The 19,790-nt window shown below is 36.3% G+C and overlaps 2 protein-coding genes across 2 annotated transcripts; both read right to left on the bottom strand.

Moving 5' to 3' along the window:
* Positions 1-2,281: 2,281 nt before the first annotated feature.
* LOC123864778 (juvenile hormone esterase-like) lies at positions 2,282-5,283 on the bottom strand. Its single transcript, XM_045905447.1, has 3 exons — positions 5,092-5,283; positions 3,172-4,454; positions 2,282-2,865 (listed from the first exon to the last, which is right to left on the bottom strand). The coding sequence occupies exons 1-3, from the start codon at positions 5,269-5,271 to the stop codon at positions 2,607-2,609; spliced, it is 1,722 nt and encodes a 573-aa protein (XP_045761403.1). The 5' UTR covers positions 5,272-5,283; the 3' UTR covers positions 2,282-2,606.
* Positions 5,284-14,866: 9,583 nt separating this feature from the next.
* On the bottom strand, positions 14,867-17,879 carry LOC123864817 (SPRY domain-containing protein 7). The gene is made up of 4 exons (XM_045905519.1): positions 17,650-17,879; positions 16,440-16,610; positions 15,447-15,767; positions 14,867-15,043 (listed from the first exon to the last, which is right to left on the bottom strand). The coding sequence occupies exons 1-4, from the start codon at positions 17,750-17,752 to the stop codon at positions 14,946-14,948; spliced, it is 693 nt and encodes a 230-aa protein (XP_045761475.1). The 5' UTR covers positions 17,753-17,879; the 3' UTR covers positions 14,867-14,945.
* Between the last annotated feature and the right edge of the window lie 1,911 nt (positions 17,880-19,790).

Consider the following 19,790-nt stretch of genomic DNA (forward strand, 5'->3'; position numbering starts at 1 on the left):
TTAAGCAACCAAAGTCCATGAAATTTTGCAGACATATTCTAGAAGCTAATATCTGTGTCTGTGGTGTTTTAGATTTTTGTAAAAATATGTAGTTTCAAAATTACAGGAGCTCAAAGATTTGTATGCGAATTTTTAAGACCGCGTACCTTTGAAACCGAATATTTTAATAGAAATCTGGAAAACCACAGGCATAGATATTAGTTTCTATAATATGTCTGCAAAATTTCATGGACTTTGGTTGCTTAATATTCAAATGAAATTGGAACTACGTTTGTATGGAGCGAGTGACGAAGAGACCCCTCTTAATAGTCATTATCGTTATTATGTTTATTTAATAGATGTTTAAGTTTTAGAGTTCCGTTGCCGAGACAAACTGGGTAGGCATAGTTACAGATCTAACGCCTTTAGCACACTAGCATTGAAACATCTTTAATCTTTATGCCTGTAAAGGCATACCTAACCAATTAGTGTACCGCATGTCGCTAACCGCTAGGTATTTCTTTCTAGAAGTCGATGTACAATATTTCCTGCCGGGTACTCTAAATAATATAATCTTCATGCAAAATTTCAGCTTTTTAGGTTCAAGGGTTTAAGGTTGGATGAGTATAACCGTTGGTAAACGAGTGATTCAGGACTTTTCTTTTTAAATCAAATATCAAATTTGAATAATAATAAGTAAGACCACAAAAAACTTAATATTACCTTCTCATTTCTGGTAAACTAATCAGAATATAACACGTTTAGTGTGGAAAAGCTAACGTAAACTAAAGGAACCTATAAGTTTCTACGGAACCGTTGTCCGAAATATTTGCTCCCATTTAAACTATTTACCTACGTGTGCACTGAGCAAGCGGTAGATACACAAAATATACAGCGACACAACACATGAACTTGACATTGCTGATAATGTTATCTCTTTTGATAGCTATGGTTCGAACCTTGGTTGTTAAGATGGATTTTTGTAATACGACTAATTATATAAAAAATATCTACGAGTATGTATTATAACGCTAACTTATCGATATTATAATATATACTTAGTATATTCGCCAGTTAACACGTGTAATGAGAAAGTACCTAAATAGTCATGAGCATAGCCGTAGCCACTAGCTGGGAATTGGTTTCGAGGGGGGGTTTTATCCGGCTCTTTACCGAATATTTTCATGAGAAATAAATCTATTACTCGACTTGACGGGGTGAATACCTGGTTTGTTAGTGGAATTTTACCTTTCAATTTGACAGCAGGATAGAATATAAGAAGAAATAGGAGCGAGAGCGCAAAAGAGCTCATCCATACCAAAATTTTGTTTTAACGCACCTTACTCGCGGGGTTTTTTAAATCCCAAATCAATGGGAATGAAGTTCCAGACATCAACTAATTTAATATAAAAGCGCGAGCGAAGCGAGCGCAAAATTTTCGATATATTTATTATCTCGGCGGGGGTTTACCCCCCCCCCCCCCCTGCCTACGGCCATGGTCACGAGTATTCCAACAAATTACCTTATTATATGATAATATGGCACAATACGGAGAAGATAACAATGCTTGTTAAATTATAAAGAATGTAAGTATAGATACTTAACCACCCATCTACAATTTATTAGGTATTTACCTTACTCTAATAATGTCATTAGTCCTTACTCATTACGCAGGTAGTACTTCAGTCAGTAACTATAGGTAGTTCTCAATGACATTACGTATATTAGTCCTAGACTAATAACGTCATTGAGTCGGCATTAGATATTAGTAAACAAGCCACCGAGTGCAGAGGTCATGTCTGTCGCAGGACCGATGGCCGATGGGGTAGACGTGTTCTGCGGTGGACACCGCGTACCGGTAAGCCCAGTGTGGGGCGATCTCCAGCCTGCTTGACCGATGATCTGAAGAAAGTGGCGGGGAGCGGGTGGATGAGGAAGGCGGAGCCCCGTGTTTGGTAGCGCGCTCATGGAAAGGGCTATGTCCTGCAGTGGACGCATACAGGCTGATGGAATTTAATGGAAAGGGATAAAGTTAACCAGCACTAAAACCATATATTCATATCTGCCATGCTAACATACTATGCCAGCATGCCTCAAGAGGCAGTTTGAAAATAATCATTTTTAGGGGATGATAAAGAAAAATACTGGCGTACAATAAAATGGGTGAAATCATTTTCTGAAGCACGATAACTCCTGTTGTCACACTTCATGTACTACCACAGCATGTACACAGTTCCTAGGTGAAGTCGGTATCGCCGCATTGGACTACCCAGCGCTCAGCCCCGACCGCGACGTCGAGCTGAAAAAGAGAGTTCAACCAGAAATTCGGCTCCTTCAAGTGTTAAAGAGCTGAAATCGGCTTTGATAGAGGATTGGGAAGGTATCCTATAAAATTTCATCAAAAAGCTGATGAGGTCCATGAGGAATCGTCTTCGTGATGTAATTAGGGCTATGAGAGGCAACGCAAAATATTGATAAGTACCAAATAAAGATTTTTCTTAAAATTTTTGTTTATTTTTGTTCTGATCCCCAATTCAAATCCTTCACTTTTTCTTACTCCTTCACATCAACCAGGACAACTCTTGCACTGCATAAATATGAATAACTCACACTCGACCAAAAAACGCTTACTTCCCGGTCTCGTTCAGTAATTTACTATAATTTATCGCTCTGGCTTTGCCATCGTTCAGATGCTTGTAGTCGGTAGGCAACACTGGCGGTATAGGGTACCGATAGTATTTGTCGTAAATTTTTTCCCAAAACAAACGACGTTCCTTTAAAAGAGATCCTTTGAGTTCTAATGTTCTATTGATGGACATATGAGGCGACAAATCGAAGCTCACTGGCGGCCACTCTGGTAGACCCGACCCTTCAGGTATAGGTTTCCTAAAAATAAAAGCTATACAAAGTACCAATTTTTGATCGCCTCACGAAATGTATTTGGTTGTGGGTGAACGTTCTACACCAAGGACCATACATACCTACATTTCAGGTCTGTACTCTGTACTTCATTTCGTACGACTACGAGCTAGAGACCTGTGACACGCGAACATACAGACACTCGACTGATATTAATAGTGCTCTACTTTTACTATTTGGGTACGAAATCCAAAAAATGGAGGATATCATTTCCTATAAGGTAAATATAGACACCTTTTTTGTAAATCAAAAAAAAATTACAAAGGTACCTACCCAGTTAGTATAAAATTTAGCCAAATCTTTTTCATGTAAATTTTTCGTTGTCTTATATCTTCCGATACGTCTTTCTCACCAACGATTGTGTTATTCCAATATCCATCTAAAGTTCCATATGTCTGAGCGCAATGGTCTGCACCCCGTACGTTAGTGTAGGGAATGAAAGGTGCGTTATCCTCAAAATAGGAATACTGATACAAGTATATCTGATCATGTCCAGCTTCAACTTGGTATTTAACCGACCTCAACATTGGCCACGCAAATAAAACATCGCTGAAGTAGTAAATATAATTTAGAACAGTTTCTTCACCCACAAGTTTATCGCCGAAGTAAAAATGCTTTATCTGTTCCGCCACTTTTTGTTTCTCATATTCGTTTGTAAATTGTAAATCTACGGGCAAAAAGTCAGCAAAGTAATCATTCATTTCATTTTTCCAATGATAAAACTGTGGAAGTCGAAATAAACCATCCATATCAACGAACCCATACAGCGTAGGAAGCTTTTCGAAATCACCACTTTTTAGAATATTGACTGGACTATCATCAAGAAATCTTTCCTCTCCTATATCTCGCTCTACACAAGGTGCCATAACAGTTCCGGAGTTTTTTAAAGCCATAACGTTTCCAGAATTCAGGAGCTCATAAGGAACAGTCTTATAGAAATTTTCTAAAGCTTCTATATCATCAACATTATCAAACTTTAACAATTTTGCGTATATTTTTGCATTTTCAATAGGATCTAATTGCACGTTAAACGGAGAAAGACCCCCGGCACTCTCTGGTATAATCTTTTTAAAATATCCTTTCGTCATTTTAGAGAGTATTAAAATGTCTATTGCAGATGCTCCAGAGCTGAACCCTGATAATATAATGTCATCAGGATTGCCACCGAAACTTCTTATGTTCTTCTTCACCCAGCGAAATAACGCTACTTGATCTTTCATACCAGCATTTCCGGGGGCATCTTTTGTGCCCAAACAAAGAAAACCATGGGGTCCGAGTCTATAATTAAATGTAACGGAAATTACTTTTTTGGTACTTGTTACTTTCTTCGGAGTAAACATATTCCCCCAACCCATAGCATAGGCTCCGCCGTGAACGATTATTAAAACTGGAAGATTAGTTTTATTTGTATCTGGTACGTAAACATTTGCTATGAGACAGTCTTCTTGTGGTACATTAGATGGCGGAAGTATGCCCATCAAATTGCTTTGTGGGCAAACTATTCCTTTGTCCACTGCTTCGAAAGTGTCAGACCATACTGGAGCAGGTAGAGGTGCCTAAAAGGAAATTACTATTCAATTAATCATTTTGTTTAATCATTCAGTTTGTTTAATTAAATAGCAAACCAACACACTCAATTTGAGAATTATAAAACGAATTATTCGTACCTACTCGGTAGGTACCGTTAATCATATACCTGCCACAAGTCCAGAGTAAATTAAAAATTTATAACACCCCCGACAAGTGAAGGTTACAGTAACTAGAAAAGAGCTGATAACTTTCAAACGACTGAACCGATTTTCTTGGATTATAACTAATAACACTCTCGATCAAGCCACCTTTCAAACAAAAAAAACTAAATTAAAATCGGTTCATTACTTTAGGAGCTACGATGCCACAGACAGATACACAGATACACAGACACACAGATACACACGTCAAACTTATAACACCCCTCTTTTTGGGTCGGGGGTTAAAAACAAGGTAAGTATACCTAATATGATTTCAGCTCACAACAAATACAGAAGCTTGAAATTTGATTGATGTGTTTTAGTTTTATTATTTTAGAGTTTAGTTTTAATTTTAATCTAATTGGAAAGTAAAGATATCTGAAAATAGACTTTTGTTTAAACATTAAAAACCATAATACTAAAAAAACGAAAAGTAAATACCATAATACTTTAATGAAATTACCTTGAACCTCTCTGGTCCTGTCGGCGCTTTAGCATATGGGATACCGTAGAAGCTGAATATCCCTTCATCAGGGTCTTTATATCCTCGTACTGGACCTTGAGACAAGTGAACCAAACGTGAACCATCATTGTTACATAATATAACTGTGTACAAACAGCAGAATACCACAAGCCAAAACATATTCGTTATCACACCGGCGCGGCACACAAAAACTTCTGCTAATATGATAAAATTGACCCGTGAAACACTTTGCAAACTGATTCTCGATAATTAACTAATTAAATAAGTAATATTTGTATGAACCATTATTAATAAATATATAGGATTCCGTAGCAAATCGTTCCGTCAGTTAGCAAACAATACCTAAGAGTACCTACGGACACGTCTGAGAAATCAAAATAAAGGGATTTAAAAAAATATTGCATGTACATATTTATGTATTGTAATTACAGTATAATTTACTAATGTCCTATTTAGAGGAGAGTCCAAAATATTTTCCACGTCAGTAAAGCCACGTCCACACCAGCCGCGCTGTTGGTCGCGCAAAGCTCCGCGAGACTGCTATGCTTAGTGTAGGTAGACTGCTATGTCAAGCACAAAATTAGAAATGGCGTGAAATAAAACATTTTACATATTATGTACGTAGAACAGATGAGGAAGACGTTCAAAATGCATTTCTGATTTTCAACCTTCGCAAGCCCAATTATTATTTAACCATATTAATCAGACCTAGGCAACTCGTTCTATAAGTTGAAGCATTTTTGTATCACAAAATTCAGAATAGCGGGAAATGCAAGCACTCGTTAATATGACACTTCGGTCGACAGGAAATTGCAATAGATTTAGCCGAGGAAAATGTTCAAACGCTTTTACGACTAAATCTCAGCCGGCATTTCGGAAATTGTGCAACGATTGAAAAAAATAAGACTTTTTAAATTTCCATTGTTCCGGGTTTTATATTTTATATCTATTTACGGTAAACTATACTTACTCAAGATTTTCACACTAATATTATGGCCCTGCAAAGTAACAAGACGCCCGCGCCGCCGAATATGTCTTAAGCATAGACACTGCATCCTTGTATAAGCACAAAAGTTTTTAATTATAATATACACTTAAGTAAATAATGGCCGCGAATTCGTCCGCGTGGATGTAGGTTTTTAAAAATACATTAATGAACATAATAATCTATGTCAGGGATTACAACCCTCAATAATGAGGAAAGGAGGAAAAAGGATGCTGATAAAAAATAGCGTGAATAACAAGGAACCCAGTTTCCGCCGTGACCCGAATCTAAAATCGTGCACGTTTTTCAATTTTCCGCATGTCTATTGCAATCCCACTCAATTTCCACCGTCAACTTCAATAACAAATTAGTTCTGTGACCATTAAAAGGTTGTGGAGGAATGAATGCGGAGAAACTAAATGCTCAATTGAAAATAATTTTTCTTTTTATATCAAAATATTTTAAAATTTCAAACGGCCTGCAGGCCTCAGACTATTTATAGACAGCAACAACTTTTTTAATTAAGCCCCTTACAATTTTCAACTTATTTTAACTATGGACAATTCTTTGTCCATGACTTTGCCACAGTCTACGCTGAATATATTATTTACCCAACCGCAGCATAGCCCAAAATGCCCTCCTTTTGGGCTTTGCGTTTGACCTGTATGTGTGTCCGTCCATTAGCTTTCCGCTCGTAACTACTCAACGGATCAACCGATTTTGATAAAAATGATAAGTAGCTGTAGGTACGTAATAAATTTCGTCTTGACGGCGCGAGTGTCACTGACTGCCTACATAAAATTTAAAAAAAATGACGAATATTATGCGGTTATGTGCAGTATGAAAAAGAGGCAGTGCAACCCGCAGTCGGGGTGTTATGAAAACTTTTTAAATTACTTGTTAATGCAAGAATTCATGCCATAACAGTTTTAATTATGGCGCTAGTTTTCATTTTGGTAGGTTTGATATTTGGTGTCCTTATTTGGTATTATATTGCATGGTACCGCTAAACGGGCTGTTATAAAAAACCTAAACCAACTGGAATCTAAGTACCTTTAGCATCATAGCATGGCGATTCAACCTGCCTGGGGCCCCAGGGACTTCGTCCAAATGTAGGGACCTACGTACCTACTTTGTAGACGCATTAAGCACCTTGTAAATTAAGATTAAGATCGTCCGGCCGACCCTTACCTATTACACACAGACAGAAAAATAATGTTTCGTTACCTGTTAGGACGAAATACATAAGAAATGCGGTTCGTAGGAGAGGAGAGGGGAATATTAGTCTATGGGGCTTTAAAAACAACTCACATATACATATAATTAGTTTCATTACATTGCAATTTTATTGATCACTGGATCTACTCGACCTGCAGAATCAGCTGCTGCGGGAGCCGGTTCCGTTTGATGAAACGACCACGTCTCTGTCTACGGATGGTCTACGTAATAAAATGTGCTACAAAATATATTTTTATACACTTGAATTCCATACAATTATATAGGAGGACTATCTACAACTTTCAAACGAGTGGATATATCTATAAAGTAAATCGTGTATAACATTTTCAAATCGAATTCAATCTTTTGTCAGTGTACAATTTCCAGCCGGCCGCTATCGACAGATTTCTTCGTAAAAGCATTTTTGAATATTTCCCTCACTTAAATCTATGTCGTGCGAAGTGCGATGTAGAGTGCTTTAGCGAGCGCTTTCCATACCATTTCACGCTAAAAATTTAAATATTGTATTGAAAATACTACTGCAGGGTTTTGTTGTCACTATACTTGGCTCAAAATATGCTCAAAATGATAGTAAACATTAGCATAACCATTAGCTAGTATACATACCTAAATCCTAAAATAAATAGCTATTATTATCTAATGAAATGCCTTCATCCGCACAAGGTCAGCGTGGCCGACTATGGTCAAACCCTTCTCATTCTAAGATGAGACCCGTGCTCAGTAGTGATCCAGCGATGCGTTGATCTAATGGTCCTTTAGTCTGAAGAGGATCAAAGTACTTAATATTATCAGAATAATACCTGCTTAATAGGGAAAATTAAAACAAAAGAGTCCCCAAGCCTTCATGAATTTATTCCGGCGCAGAAAAATTTAATTAGTTCCCGTTTTAATGAATATTAATCGGACCGTCGCGTCGCGGCCGCTAGTCGAATTTAAGTACCAATAGGGCGGCTCAACCAACTAAGCCGAGGCGTCGTCATAGGCTTGTAACGATCAAGACACTGCCAAAACTTGAGGTCCTGTCCAGGTGCATACTAACAGAAAAGCAAATAAGTAGTACCTAATTAAAAATATCAAAAGACATGACTGCTCTGCCATTTTGAATTTTTTCCAGTATCACGCGGGATAATGTACCTAAGGATTTTAACAATACCCCTTACAATTAAATCGGTTCAGGAATTTAGAAGTTGTGGTGGAAAAAATAAACTCGCATATATACATGAACATTGAAACATTACATTACTTTTTTGAGCAGTCGTTTGATAATATCATGGTCAGATATTGTCACTACCACAGATTTAAAATATAATAGGTAGATACAGTAGGTATCTACCATTTCTTTATTATTGGGGGCTGTGCAAATCCTTGAGTCACTGTTCTGTCACGTGAACCGTCTCCAATTCACTGTGATACCGCCAATTATATCACTACCGCGCAATAAATTATAGAAAAGTTTTTTTATTCAGATAAAAGTTGGCCCTTGATTGCAATCTCACCTGGTGGTTAGTGATAATGCAGTCTGAGATGGAAGCGGGCTAACCTGGAAGGGTATGGCAGTTTTTACTAACCCCAAATTCCTTTGGGTTCTAAACAATATCGTACTGGAACGCTAAATCGCTTGGCGGCACGTCTTTACTTGTAGGGTGGTACCGAACTAGCCACGGCTGAAGCTTCCCTCCAGACCAGACCAGAGAAAATTTATAAATTATAAAATTCCAAATTTCGCCTGCCGGAAATCGAACCCGGGAGCTCCCACTGATAAGTCCCCAGTGCTCAGCACTTTGCCAGGAAGGTCCTCAAAAAAAGTACAATAACATACATATCAACAATTCACGCTGAAGGAACCAACGTCAATATATTTTCGCTTATTCAAATTGATCTCTTGATCAATTCGCCCAACAGAATCGGCTTTTGCGGTGAGACCGGCTGGCCGGTCCGTTCTGTATAATACAAGGAACACATCGGTCTACGCTAGCCGGCTACGCCGTGTTCCTGGTTAATATGTAAATTGTTTATTTTTGCACTTACTTTCACACGGCAGTTTATTTTTCTCATGAAAGGATAGGCCTAGCTAGTAGGTACCTACCTACAACAGAATAATTAAATCTTAGAGCTTTAGTAGCTTATCTATATACATATAATAAAATTGTAGAAAAGTGGTGTCTGTACAATGGAAATATATAAAAAAAAAGTAGCAGGGGTTGTTATTATATCGATGCCGAACCCGAAATTGTAATTAATTTTTTTTTGTCTGTTTGTCTGTTTGTCTGTGTGTTTGTGCACGCTAATCTCAGAAACGGCTTATTCGATTTAGATACGGTTTTCACTAATATATTGTAGTAAGCTTCACTTAGGATTTAGTGTTTATTTCATGTCAATCGGTTCATAAATAAAAAAGTTATGTCAATTTAAAGAATCACGGCGCCTCGCGCCTGAGCGTCCGTGGCTATATAAAGCGCGAAAAGTCACTATTCCACGCGAACGAAGTCGCGGGCACAGCTAGTATGTAACTAAAATAGATAAGTAGGTACCTACAGTACCTATAGTACCTATAGTACACGACAGGTCGAGATGGCAATCGGGTTGGGGACGCCCCGTACACCCCCGCGCTAACCCGGTGCGGGATAACGCAGGTGATGTGCGGGTGTGTGGGGCGTCTCCCCACCTCATACCCTGATTGCCATCACGACTTGTCGCGTACTATACGAACCTAGTTTTCCTCCGTCTGTTCCTATGTTCGAACCTAGTTTTTCTCCGTCTGTAGGTATCACTGTACTGTACCTCTCAGCTACGCAAGGCTACCTTAGTTATATCTAGTTTTTAACCGACTTCAAATAAAGGTGGAGGTTCTCAATTCGTCGGAATCTTTTTACACATAAAGGTAAGACATGTGCAGAATGACTGGTCTAAAGTTGCTTTCAAACTACGGAAATATAATATAATATATAAATATCGCTCACCCTACTTTTAAATGTCACTGTTCAAAATTAGATGTAAGTAATATCTAGTTACATCTAATAGTGTGAACAGTGACATTTAAAAGTAGGGTGAGTGATATTTATATAATATAATATTATATTCCGTACTTTGAAATCAACTTAAAACAATAGATTTAATGCCGTTTAGTTCACGCGTAAAAATACCCAGAATTGTATTCGGACAAAAAGCTTACGAATCTACGCTACAATTTTGTCCGATATTGTAATTTTGTTTTCGATACGGGCTTTTTGTTTTCGCCAATGAATACTCAATGAATTGATTGAAAATCTGGTGCTTTTGAATTTGGAACTAAGGAATGTAGCGGTTTTATTTTGGCTCCATTACATATTGGCCATTCAGTAGGTATGCCTACACTAATGCCGGCCTGTTTTTTTTTTTTTTAAATAATATTTGAACATTGTTTCAGGATAGAGCCAATTGACGTTTGTATGAAAATGCCTTTATGGTGGTAACTAGCCACGGCCAAAGCTTCCCACCAGACCAAAAGCCCACCACCAGGTTTTAAGAGCTGATTCGATTTGCCCAACTGCATATTTATTATATTAGGCATGATAAGCATGGCTAATATTCTTTTTAAAAAAAATCTAAAAGGAATTTAGGTAACTCATCCGATTGGAAGAAATTTTATATAGGTACTCTACCTATATAGTCATATTTATGGCCTATGTCACTTTTGAACAAAGTAACTCGAATAGTGAAAGAATTATTAAAGTCGGTTTAATAGGTTCAGAGTTTATCACTTACAGATAAACAAATCTTTTATCTATAATATGTATGTACCTATAGTAGGTTGGTATAGATAAAATTAAAACAAACTGCTATGTTTTATTATATTATATATTCAAAAATAATATACCTACCTAAATGTACATAATTTTTTATAGTCATTCGGTTTAGTTTTGATAGCACAATATTAATAATAACTAATTTACAAAACCATTTTAAAATACGTTCTCCGATAGGTCTCCTACAATACTTACGGGATTTTTTGAGAGCAGTTAGTGAGACGAAAAAAGCAATTAGATCTTAGACATTAATTTATTATCGTTCTTTTTTTTTAAACAAAGGAATTTAGTTTAGGAAGTTCAGGGAAAAGAAAAACTACATTATACAATTTACGGACATCGTTAAAAAAATATCTAAATATATAAAAGGAAAAGCTGACTGACTGACTGATGCATGCAGATAGCTATTATGACGCAGACATCCGCTAAGTAAGGATTTTTGAAAATTCAACCCCTAAGGGGGTAAAATAGGGGGTTTAAATTTGTGTAGTCCATGCGGACTTAGCCGTGGGCATGACCTAGTATAATAATAATTCATAAATATTCGCCACACTGACCGCTCTCAAAATATTACACAAAATAAAAGTGAAGATAGTCAAAATAAAAAAATAGTCGCTGTGAAGTTGAGATCAAATTTTATTACAACTAAGCAATATAAGCAATTTTATTACACTGATCAATCAGCATTCAGCCTACGGAGTTATAAGTTTGACGTGTCTATCTGTGTATCTGTCTGTGGCATGGTAGCTCCTAAACTAATGAACCGATTTTAATTTAGTTTTTTTTTTGTTTGAAAGACAGCTTGATCGAGTTTTCTTAGCTATAATCCAAGAAAATCGGTTCAGCCGTTTGAAAGTTATCAGCTCTTTATTAGTTATTACTGTAACCTTCACTTGTCGGGGATGTTATAAATTTTTAATTTACACTTGTTGACACGGAATAGTACCTACTTACATATTTTTAGCGACCCCATGCCAGGTACTTTATGAGAGCAAACTTAAAAATTCGCCTAGGTAGGTTACGCCTAGGTAGTTTAGGAGTTTAAACACAGGTATCAGGATAGTAAATGAACATTCTATACTTTAGTACTGCATTCTAACACCCCAATATTTTTACAATTTGTTGATGAAAAGGTTCTCTCCAAAAATGTTACAGTAATTATTATTATTTACTAAGTATTATTAGGAAACTAATTAAAACTGGTCAAGTGCGAATCGGACTCGCCCACGAAGGGTTCCGTATCATTGTACATGATTATGTACTTTTTAATTTATATGGCGGCCATTTTGAAATTATGAGAAGGGACAGCGGAGGCTTAGTTATAGGCTTCGGGTGCTGAACCCTAAAACAAGCTAGGTTATCCAATAATACCTATATAAAATTATAGGTACCCCATTATGAATAGCCGATAAAAATTTAAAATGTACTTATAAGTAGATTTAGAAGTTTAGAAAAATCTAATTTCGAAAAATATAGTAGATAATTTTAGGTAATATAGTAAGTATTTACCATTGGAATGACTTAGATATTATAATAATTTTATTATATAGTTTAATTTATTACAACTATACACATTTTTGCAAAAGCAATCGTTAATTCTTTAAAAAAATGATGATTACAATTTAATAAATTATAACTAGCTAGAATAAAGTAGGTATATTCTATTAAAATGTAAAATCATAATATTGCTTATAAATTAATGTTTTTAATGATAAGTCAATATTGTACCTGGCAACACTTAAAGCCTGACTGAACTCACAAATATATAATTGTAAACTGAGATTACATAATTGACCAAAAGTTCTACTTTTAAGAGTAACGTTTTGAATAAAATTCTCAACAGCTCAGCGGATGTGAACTGAAATCTTTAAGATAGATGATCTTATGTATATATTCGTGATGATTAACATAGCTTACATACTTCAAAAAGTTATTTCGTCTTATTTGTCCAGAAATTCTCCATAGCAAAAGTTGGAAAAATGGCCTGGTTATGTTCCCCAAAGACAGCCCGAAGAGCACTGAAAGACGTTAGTCCTGCGCTTGATTTCTCTCTGGTCGTGACGGATTGCCGTTCAATCGGATTGAGAGAGTGAAGGAAAAGAGAATGGACCTGTTTGCACTATAATATATCCTGCTTAGTTGGTTAGTCTCTATTGAAATTTTGATGTTTTTTTTATGGAACCACTGTTTATACCAGTTATTAAAGTAGCCGTGACAATGGTGCTAATTTAATTGGACACACTCTCTAAACTGAACTGACAAATTTAAAAGTGAAGAGTGAATCATGAGTGATATGTAAATTTTAAGTTTAATCTTTGTAATAAATGGACATTCGCAGTGCACACACGCTGAGTTGTTCGATTCAAATCCAAAAAAATATAAATTAAACTAATTTAACAACAAGACTCCATTGAATTCTTATGTCCAAACTGAACTAAAATGAGAGATCTAAATATATTGCTATCCTTTTCATAATGCTCCCATTTGTATATTATCTATGATGCTCACAGTGAAAAATGATAGCACTATAGTGCGTTTTATCGAATAGTACCTATGGCGTTATGTTGGCTCCCCTGTCCGTTAGGTGGTCATTGGCACCATATTGGCATGAGAAGACGCAAATTTTGTTTATTTTCATTTGATTTTCATTTCATTCATTCATGAAAATCAAATGAAAATAAACAAAATCTGCGTCTTCTTATGCAAATATGGTGCCAATGACTTGGACAGACAGGGGAGCCAACATAACGCCATAGGTACTATAGAATAGAATAGAATAGATTTTTATTCAAATAAACTTTTACAAGTGCTTTTGAATCGTCAAATAATTTACCACTGGTTCGGAATGCCGTTCCTACCGAGAAGAACCAGCAAGAAACTCGGCGGTTGCTCTTTTCAATTGTGCAATTTACAATAATATTCTATACTATACAAGCAATTGCAGACCCGCGCATTGCTGGAGCGAGTCAAATCCATGCTTTTTTATCATTTACATAATCTTCGATTGTGTAATATGCTTTTGCCAGGAGCATACTTTTAATGGATTCTATTCGATGAAACACACTATACATTTAGAACTCCCAATTTAGAGATTGTGTACAGCAAAATAATTAGCCACATTACTTCTTTTAAGTAGAACTAATAGGACTTAGATGAATAAAGCACAAAATAATTTACAACATCTACCTAACTATAATACTTAAACTGGACCATTAAGGCTTAGAGAGTAGAAGAGTAATATACATAAACAGTCTTACTTTTAAGTGTTCATACTCACACCAACATATACAGCTGGAGCATGGAATAATGTGTACATTATACATAACAAACCTTAAAGCCCAGACATTTCAAGGTAACAACAGCAAAGAGCTTTACACTGCACCACCCTTGGAGACAAGACCAACCAGAGACAAGGCCTGCCTCGTCTCTATGGTTCCAAGTACGTTGCGCTCGCGGTGCGGCGCCATACGAGACGTCGTAAAGGCTTCGTCGTCACCCGAGCTATTTTGCAGCGGGTTAGCGCGGGGGCTGTGCGGGTGTGCGGGGCGTCCCCACGCCTCATACCTCGATTGCCATATCGACCTGTCGCATACTATACAGATTGGCTATTTGGTATTGGCTATTCCAAACTAAAATGTTTGTCGGTTGCTTATTACTTGATGTCCAGTGTCCTGTGTAGTTGACTAGTCTTTTCTAGAGAACATTTTAATGACCTTGAAATGGCTAAGCGACAAGCACACCATATATGTATATCGTACTTAATTTGGAGCCTGAAGAGCGGTTCACACGATGCACACACTAGCAATTCAATACATATTCATCTGTTAAAGTAAAGACTGTTCGACCATTATCTTTTCATAGCCCGTCGGTGGCGGATATCTGAAGTTGTCTAATATTATATCCAGAATAGCACCATCATCAACTGAAAAGAAAAAACAACAGAATTTATGAATAAAATGTTATTTGATGAAGTGATTTTCTTTCAGAAAGTGATTGTACTTCAAAAGTCTTGTAAGACATCTTTAATATTAAGAATGTAATATGATTATAATTATCTTGAAATCAATTCATACTTATTTTAAAAAATTTGAAAGTGTGTTTGTTTGTCTTTCTAAGAATAACGTTCATTTTTACATCTTTTGGACAAAAAGATGCTCAAGAGCTGTCCCAACTCCCTTGAAGTGTGGAATACTTTCCTCACATATCAATATGCCACATTGTAGCATATAATTTAGTGTCTAGTATGGTTTTAATGATCCTTTGTCTTTTACTAAAAATGATTCACTAAAAACAGATTATTTAGTACTGTGCTAATTAAAACTTACCATAAAGTGCAGGATACACAGTGCCTCTAACATTCCTAATAGGTATTTCCATATTCTTGCCGTTCAGGAAAAAATTGAGCTCCACATGATCATATGCCACTCCTATCACATCTCCCTCTCCAGGCATCACTGCTGCTTTCTCATTCCCTTTCTCACTCTCTGGTTTCTCATTCTCTGTTTGGTTGTCATGATTTGCTGTAGTGACTAGGATCTCTGTGGTCGGGGAGTCCTGTGGTGCAGGTTGGAGGTGATATAATTCTACATTGTCATGTCGAACTGTACCATCACTGTTGAGGCACCATGAGTCTTTGTCTACTCCACCTGAAATGAAGTTTTGTAAAAAGATATTGAATAAATCTTATTTGCATACTAAAAGTTGAGTAATGTGTGACAATGATGAAGAATTAGGTGATGTCCATAATTTCAGACATTATTCGTAAACAAAAATGTGTGATAATTTTATGAAGACCTAGATAAGATGCCTACAACTTTATCACTGTGGATTTAAGTTTTTTTTTATCCTGTGGAAACTTTGATTTCTTGGGACAAAAAATAGCCTATGTCCATCCCCATGATGCAATATATCTTGGTACCAATTTTGTCAAAATTGGTTAGACAGACTACAATCAAATGATGGCAGACAAACAGACAAACTTTCACATTTATATTATTAGTATGAATTAAGAATCCCTACATAATTTTATGCATAACTTTTTCTTGTTTTAAAGCTATATAAATAAGCAATAAATCTTCCTTAATGAATTACTACTATCTCTAAATAGTATAAAATAAAGTAGACTGTCTCTTCGTATGCTTACATTTTCAAACTAGGCAAAGGATTTTAATGTTGTTTTCACCAAAAGATAAGAGTGATTCAAGAGGACGGCTTATATGCATAGTTTAATATTGTTCTGTGTTAATTTGCGATAATCTACATTGCTACAGTGTGAAGCCGGGGTGGTTCACTAGTAATTTTTTAAATATGAAACTCACCATGTACCCTATTAAGATCAGCATCTCTTGTGGCCAGGCCAACCGCCCAAACTCCTCCCTGCTGCAGTTTGACCTCAAAGTAAGCTTTGTTTTGTACAAGTGGAGCATTGCCCAGGGCGCAACCAGACCCACAGACTCGCTGGCCTCCTTTCACTATTACTACTTCATGTCCTGGAATGGAAGAAAAAATATTTAGGAATGATTTGTACTTACTTTTATATCCCTGCCAAGCCAAGCTTGAGTTGGCTTGATGATTAGCATGGCTAATATTCTTTTTTTAAACTCAAGTTTGTAGACTCAGCCATTTGCATCGTATGTTGATGTGTCAGTCAGTCAGACCTTTTTATATTTCTGTCACACACAGTATTTAATAAAGTTACACAATATATCACACTAATATTATAAAGGAGAAAGTTTGTAGGTGTGTGTGTGTGTGTGTGTGTATGTTTGTTACTCCTTCACGCAAAAACTACTGGACGGATTGGGCTGAAATTTAGAATGGAGATAGATTATACCCTGGATTAGCACATAGGCTCCTTTTTATCCCAGAAAATCAAAGAGTTCCCACGGGAATTTTAAAAAACGTACATCCACGCGAACGAAGTCGCGGGTATCAGCTAGTTCATAATAATTCGGAAACTTTATTGTATAACTAGATGATGCCCCCAACTTTGTATGCGCAGATTTTTAAAATTCCCATGGGAACTTTTTGATTTCCGAGGACCAAAATTAGCCTATATCTATCCTCAGGATATAAGCTATCAAAATTCGAAAAAGTCAAAATCGCTTAAACAGACTGATCATGAAAAGATAACAGACAGACAGACACTGTTAAATTTACAATATTAGTATGAATTTCACTAAATCATAACAACAGATATAACTTTGAAAGTACAAGATGCAAGATAGTCACAATTTAATAAGAACCTATAACCTATAATTAAAATTTGTATTACCAACACACTCATTTTAATAATAAAGTTAATATCGCAATAGGTATTCGCACACGGAAATATTTAACGATATAGACATATGTATAAAATCTTTTGTTCTGTTACAAAATCGAAGTTTTAGACGAAAGCGCCCACCCACGCACTAAGCCTGAAAATCAATGAAACCAACATCACAAAGAACTAATGAACTACTAATCGTATTATTATGTAAAACGGATGTCAGTAACTGTAAATAAATGAAATAAAGCGTTCTTTACCCATATGTAAAGTATCTAACTGTACAGGATTACTCTTCACACGTATCGGCACACTTGGCGTCAGTGTGAAGCCGTTCATACAGTATTTGAAACAGCAAAACATTTTTAACTATCACTTTGTCTTTTATTTTATATTTAAATCGATTTCAGTATTTAAATAAAATGTGTTTTATATTTTTTTCTAAATTATTTACTCGTTATTGTTGAGACTACGTCATTTTCAAGTGACGTTTACGTCAAGGACACGATGGCAGTTGACAGTCAGAACTTCGTTCATAACTTCATAAATACCTAAATACAATATATACATTTTTAAACGTAGACCACATAATAAAATGAAACTGGATTGATTCCACTCTGGTTCCAAGTTCAGCTCCTTGCTGCAGCATCTCGGCTGTTACAAACAAAAGTAAAAACGGGGTAACTTTAAAAACAACATTCATATCTATGCCGATTAAAATTTATTATTTACAATTTTTATGTCCAATGTCCAACATGTTTTCCATGTTAATCACGCCTCTAAAGTTACCCGCTTTCACTGTGCAACGTATAGATAGATTTAAATAAATTACCGTTACATTGAAACCACCCAAATTTCACAGTCATGACTCATGAGGCATCATCCATGTTTCAGTCACTCCTAAATACTTCCTGTTAAGTACCTAGGTATAGCTACTCAATACCCAGGTCACAAGGTCACAGCGATAATGTCGGTTTGACAAATAGGTAGATGGCAGGTACCTAGCTATCTACCTAGTCAAATAGTTTACTTAGAATTAGCCGCGCAAATATTATCCTATTTGTATTAAATATTGATCCATATAAATATTCTTACGCTCTAATTGGCTTGGTAACTGGATCTATTATATTAGTCTGTTTTCTTTTTGTTCTTTGTTTACTTTTAAAATATTTAGATTCATAGCGAAACCATTTACTACTACTACTACTACTACGGTTAATATACATATTCCATCATATCTAGTACCTACAGGTACTTACGATTTGAATAATTTTGTATGTTTGTACGCGTACTTCCCAGTATCGTCATCATCATTAACCCATCGTCGGTTTACTGCTGAACATGGGTCTTGGTCTCAGAATGAGAAGCGTTCCGGTCATAGTCCACCACGCTGGCCAGGTGCGGATTGGCATACTTCACAGATTTGATAGTCCGAAGGAGCTTTATTAGTTCTAGTTTGATGTTCTATTCAAATGCAGAGGCTAATAGCAAGCAGATTAAAGATAAATATGGATTGCTAATCAATAAACGGAAGGTAGGTAAGTAAATAGGTACCTACCTTTTTTACCTATTGAAGTTCGTCATTAGAAATGCCAGCACGTATGTAAATTACAAGTATACCTATGCGTACACATTGCCAACAAATGTTCCAGATTTACGTAAAGGTTTTTATTACTGTTTCGTTAACTTTCCCTATCGATATTCACCTACCTACTTGTATGTCATAGAATATATACCTACCTAAGTTTAAACACAGGTTTAGTCATTACTCATTAGGTACTCATGGTTCGTTTCTGAAGAGTCATATAGATGCTGATCAAATAGAAATCAGGAGAACCAGAGTAACCGACATAACTCAACGGGTTGAGAACCTGAACTGGGAATAGGCAGGGTAGTTCAAAAAACTGATAGACGTTGGGGTCCCAAGATGCTAGAATGGCGAGCTCGTAACGGAAAGCGCAGCGTTGGAAGATCCCTCACTCGCAGTGGCGTGCACACTGCACAGGGTTTATAGCCAGGGTAAGCATAAAGGTATGAACTTATTTTCTGGCAGGTTATAATGGAAATTAAGTGTTGATTTATTAAAACTAGGGTAGGCAGTACTTTTATACCTCTATGAGCTGCACGCCACTACCCACTCGCAGGAACAGGCACAAACGAATCACAGGGAACCTAGATTCAGGAGCGGCGCAAGACCGTAGCATGTACAGAGACCTATGTCCAGCTGTGAATCTCTATCAGTTGATAATAATGATGATGATGATCATGATGACGCATAAGTTATAACCACTTATGTAAAGAATTATGTCTTTAGACCTACATGGCATTGTCTCTTCCGACTACCACCCAAATTCTACAGACTAGTCGTTTTCGCCTTATATCGTTTTGCAAACAAAATTTC

Source organism: Maniola jurtina, chromosome 4, assembly GCF_905333055.1.
Source record: "Maniola jurtina chromosome 4, ilManJurt1.1, whole genome shotgun sequence".
Classification (NCBI taxonomy): domain Eukaryota; kingdom Metazoa; phylum Arthropoda; class Insecta; order Lepidoptera; family Nymphalidae; genus Maniola; species Maniola jurtina.

What these genes read in the sequence shown, in the direction of transcription:
- LOC123864778 (XM_045905447.1), bottom strand. Translation starts at nt 5,271, where the DNA reads ATGTTTTGGCTTGTGGTATTCTGCTGTTTGTACACAGTTATATTATGT. An exon ending in CAGGACCAGAGAGGTTCAAG is followed by an intron (nt 4,455 to 5,091) that starts GTAATTTCATTA and finishes ATTTCCTTTTAG; the next exon opens with GCACCTCTACCTGCTCCAGT. An exon ending in CTAAATTTTATACTAACTGG is followed by an intron (nt 2,866 to 3,171) that starts GTAGGTACCTTT and finishes TTTTATTTTTAG; the next exon opens with GAAACCTATACCTGAAGGGT.
- LOC123864817 (XM_045905519.1), bottom strand. Translation starts at nt 17,752, where the DNA reads ATGTTTTGCTGTTTCAAATACTGTATGAACGGCTTCACACTGACGCCA. An exon ending in TGATCTTAATAGGGTACATG is followed by an intron (nt 15,768 to 16,439) that starts GTGAGTTTCATA and finishes ACTTCATTTCAG; the next exon opens with GTGGAGTAGACAAAGACTCA. An exon ending in TGTGTATCCTGCACTTTATG is followed by an intron (nt 15,044 to 15,446) that starts GTAAGTTTTAAT and finishes TTTTCTTTTCAG; the next exon opens with TTGATGATGGTGCTATTCTG.